The 11,611-nt window shown below is 41.7% G+C and overlaps 1 protein-coding gene across 1 annotated transcript; it reads right to left on the reverse strand.

Annotated features, from left to right (window-relative positions):
* Window positions 1-4: 4 nt before the first annotated feature.
* On the reverse strand, window positions 5-5,582 carry hsp90aa1.1 (heat shock protein 90, alpha (cytosolic), class A member 1, tandem duplicate 1). The gene is made up of 11 exons (XM_084314651.1): window positions 5,478-5,582; window positions 4,151-4,300; window positions 3,607-3,973; window positions 3,358-3,491; window positions 2,805-3,113; window positions 1,924-2,089; window positions 1,587-1,777; window positions 1,326-1,473; window positions 964-1,232; window positions 493-826; window positions 5-355 (listed from the first exon to the last, which is right to left on the reverse strand). The coding sequence occupies exons 2-11, from the start codon at window positions 4,298-4,300 to the stop codon at window positions 246-248; spliced, it is 2,178 nt and encodes a 725-aa protein (XP_084170777.1). The 5' UTR covers window positions 5,478-5,582; the 3' UTR covers window positions 5-245.
* Between the last annotated feature and the right edge of the window lie 6,029 nt (window positions 5,583-11,611).

Here is an 11,611-nt window from a genome sequence, read left to right on the forward strand (position 1 = left end):
AAAAAATATTACATAGTTACAAAAAGACATGAAAGTTCCTGTTGACTTGCTGATATTAGCTGCATATGACCTCAAGTTCATCTGAATAGAAACCAATGATGGCGGGTATAAAGTAAACTGTAAATTACTATACAACTGTTAAAGAAATATTACAGTGATGTAAAAATGAAAAGTATTTTTAGGGGAAAATACCATAACTTAAAAAATCAAGTTAAAGTTCAAAGAAAAAGTTTGTTGGTATTATCTTAGTCAACTTCTTCCATTCTTGATGTGTCGTCATCTCCCTCCAAGACAGGCATATCATCTTCACTAGGCTGGATGAGGTCCTCAACTGCCGAGTCATCGTCATCAATACCTGTGAATAGAGAGAGAAAAGAGCAAAATGGCCTTGATTAGCAAAAAACTTTAATAAAAACTCATATTGATTTGTTGTGAAAACAACCACCATTTCACCATTATCTCCATTATTTTTCAACAATAGAAGTTACTTACCCAGACCAAGCTTGATCATTCTATAGATGCGGTTGGCATGTGTCTGTGGATCCTCGAGTGTGAATCCTGAAGACAGCAGGGCAGTCTCGAACAGAAGGATGACCAGATCTTTAACAGCTTTGTCGTTCTTATCGGCCTCTGCCTTCTCCCTCAAGGTCTCAACAATGGGATGCTGGGGGTTGATCTCCAGGTGCTTCTTGGCTGTCATATAACCCATGGTGGAGTTGTCCCTGAGGGCTTGAGACTTCATGATCCTCTCCATATTTGCCGTCCAGCCGTAGGTGCTGGTGACGATGCAGCAGGGGGAGGAGACCAGGCGGTTGGAGACTGCAACCTGTTGAAAATATATTGAACATTTGCTATTAGTCATTATTAAACACTATTAGTCATTATTAGACACATTACTATAGTGAATTGTACTGTAGAATAATTTTGATCAGCTGAGAAATCCTTGACTTCTAAGACATTTACCTTCTCAATCTTCTTGTCAAGAATATCCTTCATGATCTTGCACAGGTTCTCAAATTTAGTCTTCAGTTCATCCTGCCTCTTCTTCTCATCATCATCCTCAGGCAGCTCCAGTCCCTCCTTGGTCACTGAAACCAGGTTCTTGCCATCATACTCCTTCAGCTGCTGAACACAGTACTCATCAATAGGCTCAATCATGTAGATGACCTCCAGACCGGCTTTGCGAAGGCGCTCCACAAAGGCAGAGTTGGCCACCTGCTCCTTGGTCTCACCTACAAAAGCAAACAAAAGTGTGAGTAAATATTACTGAACATTCTCTTTTTTTGTTGAAATACATGAAAGAAAAAAGAAAAGCAAAAACTCACCAGTGATATAGTAGATGTGCTTCTGGTTGTCCTTCATGCGGGAAATATAGTCCTTCAGTGAAACCATCTCATCACCAGAATTTGAGGTGAAGTAACGCAGAAGGTCAGACAGCTTCTTCCTGTTCTGGGAGTCCTCATGGATGCCCAGCTAAAAGATGACAGATGGACATATTGTTACTACTGAGCCTTCAGTCTCAAATATTCAAACATTTCAAATGTCAGAGATTTGAAGGAATGTTTTTTTTGGGTGAATGGGTTTACCTTGCAGTTCTTGGAGAATTGCTCGTAGAACTTCTTGTAGTTTTCCTTGTCCTCAGACAGTTCAGTGAAGAGCTCCAGGGTCTTCTTGACCAGGTTCTTGCGGATGACCTTCAGGATCTTGCTCTGTTGCAGCATCTCTCTGGAGATGTTCAGGGGGAGATCCTCGGAGTCCACCACACCCTTGATGAAGTCTGATGTCAAAAGATAATATGAAATTGATCCGTTAATTTCCCTAATATAATGAACAAAAATGTAAACAAATGTAAAATGTAAAGTGAAGACACATTAAGGTTTTTATATCATGTTCATAGATGATAATAAAACTTGTGATACTCACTGAGATATTCAGGCATCAGCTCCTCACAGTTGTCCATAATGAAGACTCTGCGCACATAGAGCTTAATATTGTTCCTCTTCTTCTTGTTCTCAAAGAGGTCAAAAGAGGCCCTCCTGGGTACAAAGAGCAGGGCGCGGAACTCCAACTGGCCTTCCACCGAGAAGTGCTGCAGAAACCAGAGACAATCGCGTTATTATTATCGTTTTGCTCTTGCTTGGTTATATTACTCTTCCTTGCACCTCAAAATTAATTGACCTATCTCAACAACAGTTGTGATTAGAGTTGTTTTTGGAAATCCATAACAACTAAACTTTCAAACATTATGTAACCTGATAATCCCTGAAATATACTTGAAACCTGAAATTTAATATACAACAAAAAATAATCATTCTGGCGGGCGTTACTGCAGCCAAGAAGCTGATAGCCATGAGGTGGAAACAATCTGAGAAACTCACAATGATTAATGGTCTCTGACACTATTGGATGTCATTTATATGGAAATCTCTAGTGCACGTGTGATTGGGGTTGGACAAGCCAGCATTAAGCTGTGGGTCTCAGCGGCCGAGAAAGTTAAAGCGACTGCGACTATCTAGGGTGTCAGGGTGTTGGTCCTGGGGGGTCCGGGGGTCCTGGGGTGTTAGTGGGGGAGGAAATGTCTTTTGTGGTGTCTGTGATAATATAATTTGAATTTGATTTTTATGTTCTGTATTTATTATTTTTGTTATTTCTATTGTCATTATGGTTATTATTATTACTATCATTGTCCTGTGATGTCCTGTTTACTATTATTATTATTGTATTGTGTTTTGTCATGTTTTATGTTCCATGTGAAAGAAAATAAAGAAAATAAAAGAATGTGATAAAAAATGTATTAGACTCACCTTGACAGCCAGGTGGTCCTCCCAGTCATTGGTGAGACTCTTATAGAACTCTCCGTACTCATCGTTGGTGATGTCGTCAGGGTTACGAGTCCAGATGGGCTTGGTCTTGTTCAGTTCCTGGACATCAATGTACTTTTCCTTGACCTTCTTCTTCCTCTTGTTCTTGCACTCCTTTGTGTCTTCATCTTCATCAGAGCCCACATCCTCAATCTTAGGCGCATCCTTGTCTCCAGTAGCAGCATCCTTTTCAGCCTCCTCATCCTTCTCTCCCTCCTCAAGGTCAACCTCCTTCTCCCTAGTCTTCTCCACCTTGGGTAAAGGAAAATAGTGGGTTATTAAAAGAGTATTTTTTCTCTATCTACCACTGTTATATTTGGGGAGACATTAACAACACTAACAACCCTGACATGCATTTTTTGGGATTAAATGAAGTGCCAGTACAGAGAAAAAATGTAATCTCCTCAATGTGACAAATGACGAAAATCCAAAAAGTTACTTAAAGCTAAACTTAGGTTATCACTGGCTTAATTGATTTGTGTCCTCCAGAACTTACAAAAAGTGTTATAGGGTAGCCAATGAACTGTGAGTGCTTCTTCACGACTTCCTTGACGCGCTTTTCCTCACAGTATTCTAACATGTCCTCCTTGAGGTGAAGGATCACTTTGGTGCCACGACCAATAGACTCTCCTTTAGATAAAGAAATGAATAAATTAGGATCAGAGCAGTGAATTACATTCTGCAAATCGTCTTTATAATGCAACTCATTGCTCCTGGTGAAACAGTAATAAGTGGAAATATTTACCAGAGTCAACTTTGACTGTGAATGAGCCTCCAGCTGATGACTCCCAGATGTACTGCTCATCATCGTTGTGCTTGGTGATGACGGTCACTCTCTCCGCCACCAGGTAGGCAGAGTAGAAGCCCACACCAAACTGACCAATCATGGAGATGTCAGCTCCAGCCTGCAGGGCCTCCATGAAGGCCTTGGTGCCAGACTTGGCGATGGTTCCCAGGTTGTTGATCAGGTCAGCCTTGGTCATGCCAATACCGGTATCAGACAGCATCAGAGTGCGAGCTTTCAAGTCAGGGCTGACATCAATCTTCATCTCCTTGCAGGATTCAAGTTTGGTTGGGTCTGTCAAGCTCTCATATCTGATTTTGTCCAAAGCCTATGAGAAAAGAATAGGAAGGTTCAAAAGAACCGTTTAATTTGTAAGAAAGCAATCATTAATATGATGGACTGCTCCTTTATATATGTATTGTGTGCTTCATGTTTTGACTGTATGCTAATGTATGCTAATCTCATTTAAAAAAAAGTGTTCAATTTGTGTTCATATTTTACTTACATCAGAGGAGTTGGAGATGAGCTCCCTAAGGAAGATCTCTTTGTTGGAGTAGAAGGTGTTGATGATCAAAGACATCAATTGAGCAATCTCAGCCTGGAAGGCAAAGGTCTCCGCTTCCTCCTCCATTGCGTGGCCGGCTTTCTCTGGCATCTGAACAAATATAAAGACATTGTAATATTTCTGTATATTAATGTTATGCTGGCTGAGTAATGTATTTAAACCTTTCACTACCACACTACAGAAGGTTAACCCTTTACTATCACACTACAGCTGTCGTGTGGCAGTGAAGGGGTTAACCTTCTGTATTGTGGCAGCGAACGGGTTAACGGTTTGGTAATGCGGCAGTGAAAGGGTTCATTTCAAGTAAAACCACGATTTTAACACTTTTGTCTTAGATAAATGTAATGCATAATGTTCTCTTATATCTGAAAAAAAGTATGTGTTTCTGATCACTCTTATTCATCTTTGATCATCTCACTGTAAACCATGTGGCTGAAGGACGTAAAGGCTGGGGAGGGGACAAACACTCCTGTTACACATGTCCCATCTGTCAATCACAGATTTGGCATTTTGAAAAGAGGGTGGAGTGTCATGGGTTTTTCACTCCCCCCCCCCCCCCCCTTTTGCCAACAGCTGCAAGAGAGTCGTGTAACAACTTTTCTTTGGACGGGGGTTGGGTGGAGTAGTAAGAATCATTGCAAAGATGGTGAGGGTTTGGTTTTGTAGGTTGTTTCTATACAGCAATTACACTAATTGTCGTCAAAAGAGAGCAGGCCATAGTCTATCCATTTCTGCCATGAAAAAATGTTCTGCACTATGGAATGCAATTCCACAAATCCTTAAATTATTCATGTTCAAGAAATATATTGTGTCTACTGTAATAGGATTTGTTGCTCAAGAGAAGAGTAAAATCAGAGATGGCGGTTTCATAAATTAATCCATTTGATTTATTTGCATTCAAACTACTCGGCTATAACTGTTTTTGTGTAAACTAGATTTTCTGCTCTTCTGCATTTCTTGACCCTCCCCAGGGTCAAGCTCTGTGCCATGTGCTCTTCACATGCAATGGCCTCATAAGACTCTGATACTATCAAGATATTTTTCTGCCACAATTCATATAACTGACATCTCATTTGATAATATGCCCATTGTATCTATAGTTAAGTGTCTTTATGTAGCCAATAAGCTTTTTTCCTGCCTTTTCTGCCAATATCTATGTTGGCTACAAACAGGGTATTCCTCCATTCAGAATCATTAGTAATTGATGTTTCCTGTTTTTAGTTTCAAGACAGGCTTCACTGTGCTCCTTATTTTGTATATATCTTACCTTCAATGAAATCCTTTTCTTCACTTATTTCCGGAAGGTATAGGTAATGTGAATTGCCAAGCTCGTCCACAGCTCCTCCTTTGGGCAGTAATCCTGTATGAGTTCTCACTCTCTGCAGAGCCTATGACATGCCGCTTGTCTTTTTATACTCAAGGGGTGGCTTTCTAGAAGCTTCCATTGAGAAGCTTCCAGAAGAAATGCCCACTACTGTGTTAGAGTAAGGGGGGAAGGGGGGGGGGGTAAAGAAAGCCAATGGGGTAGATGGGGTGCCAGGATTCCATAGCCATAAACTACATGTGCCCTTATAGGGCTGCAGAGTCACAGGGGGTGCCCGTCACTCAAGACGACGGCTTTCCAGATAGCCTATGGCAGATGAGGCCCACCCATCCCCCTGTCAGCGTCACAGCTGTGCACAGCATTTCCCAGCACCTGCTATCATGGCACCTCTCTCAGATAGACTCAGGCCAGAGGGGCCTCAAAGATAACAGACCCAAGTCTTTTTTTGACCTGTGAGATTGGGGAGAATCTCACACGTTTCACATGTTTAAAGCAAAAGTTCCTTGTGAGAGTCTCACACCGTTTGAAAGCAATCAGACCCCTGGATCCTGCAGCATGGAACTGGTCGGGACTTTGGTGCTCTTGAGTCAGATGTCATAAAATGCTGTTGAATTAATGTATGCTTTGTTTGATGTCTGTCGGGAGTTTCAGTAGCAACCTGGTGCCAATAGCATCTATTAAGGAATGACAAGATGTGTGTTGTGAGGGGGTAAGAACGAAGGAAGTCACAGACTCATTGTGGCATGTGGGTTGACACTCTTACTTCTATCACATTGCCTACTGTAACAAAAAATTATCGTAAATCTCAGTGAAAGTTGAAGACATAATTTGTCACACTCACGATGGATTCAACCCGAAAAAATGTGCCGAAAGGTCTGGATTCTTACATATCTCGATGTGATTTATCTAGAAATATCTACAGCAAGAACTTTGGGTCTCAATGAATCCAAATTGACAATGTGGTTAGAAGTGGTGGAGAGAATAAAAGCTAGCATTTAATGGTAGTGTTTGGGTAGGAGCGAAGGATAATGGATGGATTATACATGGGGGGGTCCAGGGCGGGGGGTGCGAGCAGGAGCATAATGTGTGTAGGGGAATAGATAGCAGGTATTAGGGGTATATCTTGTATAAGACATTTATCCAAACGATGAGTTAACTGATGTACACTGTTTTACAATGCTTGTATATCTAATCGTGTGTTGTCATGTTTGTTTAAAAAATAATACAAAAAAAAAAAATTGTCACACTCTATTAGACAGTATGTGATACAAAACATATATAAACAAAAAACACCAGAATGACTGACTAGAATTTTCTCGACTAGAATAGATGAATGTCCAACTTAAACTGACCAGAGGGTGGCAGTGTGTAACACTGACTCAGTTATTTAAATTCACATTATTTCCAGTTTAATTTAGAAAGCAGTAGAAAGTCATGGCACCACTCTCAGATAGACTCAGGCCAGAGGGGCCTCAAAGATAACAGGCCCAAGTCTTTTTTTGACCTGCGAGATTGGGGAGAATCACACGTTTCACGTGTTTAAAGCAAAAGTTCCTTGTGAGAGTCTCACACCGTTTTAAAGCGATCAGACCCCTGGATCCTGCAGCATGGAACTGGTCGGGACTTTGGTGCTCTTGAGTCAGATGTCATAAAATGACGTTGAATTAATGTATGCTTTGTTTAATGTCTGGAATTTCAGTAGCAACCTGGTGCCAATAGCGGAATGACAAGATGTGTGTTGTGAGGGGGTAAGAAGGAAGTCACAGACTCATTGTGGCATGTGGGTTGACACTCTTACTTCTAGTTCTATCACATTGCCTACTGTAACAAAAAATAATCGTAAATCTCAGTGAAAGTTGAAGACATAATTTATCACACTCTATTAGACAGTATGTGATACAAAATATATTAAAAAAAAACACACACAGAATGACTGACTAGAATTTTCTCGACTAGAATAGATGAATGTCCAACTTAAACTGACCAGAGGGTGGCAGTGTGTAACACTGACTCAGTTACTTAAATTCACATTATTTCCAGTTTAATTTAGAAAGCAGTAGAAAGTCATGGCACCACTCTCAAGATAGACTCAGGCTAGAGGGGCCTCAAAGATAACAGGCCCAAGTCTTTTTTTGACCTGTGAGATTGGGGAGAATCTCACACGTTTCACATGTTTAAAGCAAAAGTTCCTTGTGAGAGTCTCACACTGTTTTAAAGCGATGAGTGAATGAATGAATGAAAACTTTATTTAACAGATTGCAGAATGGGTACAATACAGTACGGCTCAATACATACAATTGTTAAGGGGATGCAGACCTGAGAAAGACGTTTGTCATGTTTCCATCAGGGTCCCCCATTTACCCCTGGATCCTGCAGCATGGAACTGGTCGGGACTTTGGTGCTCTTGAGTCAGATGTCATAAAATGACGTTGAATTAATGTATGCTTTGTTTAATGTCTGGAATTTCAGTAGCAACCTGGTGCCAATAGCGGAATGACAAGATGTGTGTTGTGAGGGGGTAAGAAGGAAGTCACAGACTCATTGTGGCATGTGGGTTGACACTCTTACTTCTAGTTCTATCACATTGCCTACTGTAACAAAAAATAATCGTAAATCTCACTGAAAGTTGAAGACATAATTTGTCACACTCTATTAGACAGTATGCGATACAAAATATTTCAAAATATATTAAAAAAATAAATAAACAACAGAATGACTGACTAGAATTTTCTCGACTAGAATAGATGAATGTCCAACTTAAACTGACCAGAGGGTGGCAGTGTGTAACACTGACTCAGTTATTTAAATTCACATTATTTCCAGTTTTATTTAGAAAGCAGTAGAAAGTCATGGCACCACTCTCAGATAGACTCAGGCCAGAGGGGCCTCAAAGATAACAGGCCAAAGTCTTTTTTTGACCTGTGAGATTGGGGAGAATCTCACACGTTTCACATGTAGCAAAAGTTCGTTGTGAGGCTGCGGTTACACTAGGCCCGGTTTTCGTTTCAGTTTTCAGTTTCAGTTTCGCTTTTCAGAACGCTACGTAATGGCAGGCAAGTTAGACATCGTTTTTGCCTCCTGAGCACAGTGATGTATATACATGTAGTACAATGCCAAAGCAGTAGGTGGCAGTAGGTAACAACCGATGAGGTACTCAAAAAAATTGAGCGCCCTCCAACCTAACAAGGCCACTGGCCATGACAACATCCCCTCCAAATTCCTCAGAGAGGCAGCAGCCGCCATCACCCCAGTCATCACACACATAATAAACCTCTATAAAACAGGGGCACGTCCCCAAGGACTTCAAAATTGCGAGAGTGACCCCTCTGCACAAAAAGGGCAGCAAATTAGACCCAGGCAACTACCGCCCTGTTTCTATTCTTACCTCTCGAAAGTCATGGAGAAAATAGTCTACGAACAGGTCGAAAAGTACCTGGCGGAAAAAAATCTAATCTACGAATTCCAATCTGGCTTCAGAACGTCCCACTCCACTGACACATGCCTCCTCTATTTGAACGACCACATCAAACAAGAGGTGGACGCGGGCAAATACTGCGGCATGGTCATGCTGGACCTACAAAAGGCCTTCGACACTGTCAATCACTCCATTCTGATGGACAAGCTAAAAGCAATTGGTTTTGATAGCTTATCAGTGAGCTGGATGCAATCCTACCTGGAGGGGAGAGAACAGATGGTAGAGGTAAACGGTACTCTATCCCCCCCCTCAGTGAGCTGTGGTGTTCCACAAGGAAGCATACTAGGACCGCTACTCTTCCTAATTTATGCATGTCGTCAGCCTGTGACTGCAACTTGTTCCTGTTTGCAGATGACTCAGCCCTGCTGGTCTCTGACAAGAACAAGTTGCAGGTTGAAAAAACCCTCAGCTCGGAACTAGACAAAATCTGCATATGGCTCGCTGATAACAAACTATCATTACACATGGGCAAAACAGAGTCCATTCTCTTCGGTTCAAATAACAAACTCAGCAAGACCGACGGCTTCTCAGTTACAGTGGGTGACAATATTGTCACAAGGAAAGAAATTACCTACCTGGGTTCCATCCTAGAGGCAAATCTTTCCTGTGACAAAATGGCATCCAATGTAATAAAAAAAGTCAACCAACAAACTAGATTCTTGTACCGGATCTCCTCTCTGGTAAACAAGAATACCCTGAAGACTCTGGCAGAGGGTACTATGACTATGCGTGCACCTCATGGTACCAAAGCACCTCAAAGGCGCTTAAAACAAAATTACAAACATCACAAAACAAACTGGTCAGACTACTACTTGACCTGAACCCCAGAACCCACTTCACCCCTGCCCACTTTGACAACCTAGGATGGCTTAGAGTAGACGACAGAGTACAGCAACTTGCAATGGGCCTGGTCTACAAGATACACTATACGACCGGGGTGCCCATGTACATGTCAAAATACTTACCAAAGGTCAGTGAATACCACAACCACTACACCAGAGGAAGCTCAACAAATCATGTTAAACCCAGATTCGGCTCAAACAAGGAACTAAACACGTTTCGCAATTATGCCACAACAATGTGGAACGCCCTACCGAAAGCTGTAAAGGAATGTGAATCCCTGCCCACATTCAAAACCGCTCTTAAAGAGCACCTACGGGAGGCTGCAATTCGAAACTGGCCACCGTAAATGCCCAAAACCCCCACCACCTCCTAATAGACAGTCTCCTCCCCACCGCATGTATATATTCCCTCCCCGCCGTATGTATATTTCTCTCCCACCCACCCACCCCCTCCTAATGTACAGTCCCCTCCCCATCATATGTATATACTCTGTCAGGATCTAGGGGTAACAGTACTGTATATTTGAATACCGTTTATGTCACAAATGTATCAGTACTAAATACCTATATGTCCCTATGCCATAAATGTCATGTATGTTGTGTATGTCATAAATGTCTATATGAATTGAAAATGGGGGACCCTGATGGAAACAAGACAAACGTCTTTCTCAGGTCTGCATCCCCTTAACAATTGTATGTATTGAGCCGTACTGTATTGTACCCATTCTGCAATCTGTTAAATAAAGTTCTCATTCATTCATTCAGGTGGCGATGTAGTTCAAACATGAAGGCCATTTTCAACCAATCAGAAAAGTTGAATGTGCCAATACACTTCCTGCTAAAAATCAACAATCCACCATCTTTAAATGCCTCGTGCGAGCCATTTAGCCAACGTAGCATTTATTTTTCAGTAAAGAAAGTGCAATAAACAAAACAGATACATTCACTGTGTGTTCTGCCTCTCATTTGTTGATGAAACAAAACCAACATCAACACAATTTACCACCAAGAGCGGATAGTTTAGTCTCACAAAAATATCACAGATTTCATTATCTTACGTGCTAACGTGATTGGAATATGCCAGTATAACAGTATAGCATTGTGGCTAGCAGCGTGGTAACGTTATTGCTAGCAGAATGAATGATGTAAACGTTATTTAACAAAAGGGAATGCAGACTGTTATAGCTTGGACTGGGCTCCTTATAACAATAACTTGACAAGACGTTGGTAGCCACAGCTAACAGGGTCCGAAAGTAACGTTAGCTCACAAGCGACGCTAGCCAGCCAGCACCAAACTGATGATATTAGACAACGCCTCATGTATTAAACAAAAGTGAATAGATGACTGGGCCATTTTGTTTAATGCTTGTTATGTTGAAAGAGGAGCTCTGAGCTGCTCATGCAGTCGACTCTTGCGTGGTAACAATAACTTGACAACACGTTGGTAGCCGCAGCTACTTGGGACAGCTCTGCTGTAAACACTGGAAATAACCGTGCAGGTCTCTACTGCGCATGGGCATTGGGCAGAACGGCTCTGTATCCGGCTCACGCAGATTACATGGCACCATTGTCGGCGAGTATCCAAAACGAAAACACCTTTTCAGCGTTGCCAGTAGGACAACGCGTTTTCCTGCCAAAACAGCGTTTCTTTTTAACTTGGACAGCAAACACGTTGCTGTATTGGGGAATACAGCAAAGTTTTTGTTGCTGAATGATTACGTTTGCTGTCCAAGTTAAAAAGAAACGCCGTTTTGGCAGGA

This window comes from Notolepis coatsorum, assembly GCF_963971535.1.
Source record: "Notolepis coatsorum genome assembly, chromosome: 5".
Lineage (NCBI taxonomy): Eukaryota > Metazoa > Chordata > Actinopteri > Aulopiformes > Paralepididae > Notolepis > Notolepis coatsorum.

What these genes read in the sequence shown, in the direction of transcription:
- hsp90aa1.1 (XM_084314651.1), bottom strand. Translation starts at nt 4,300, where the DNA reads ATGCCAGAGAAAGCCGGCCACGCAATGGAGGAGGAAGCGGAGACCTTT. An exon ending in AATTCTCCAAGAACTGCAAG is followed by an intron (nt 1,474 to 1,586) that starts GTAAACCCATTC and finishes GTCATCTTTTAG; the next exon opens with CTGGGCATCCATGAGGACTC. An exon ending in AATGATCAAGCTTGGTCTGG is followed by an intron (nt 356 to 492) that starts GTAAGTAACTTC and finishes CTCTATTCACAG; the next exon opens with GTATTGATGACGATGACTCG.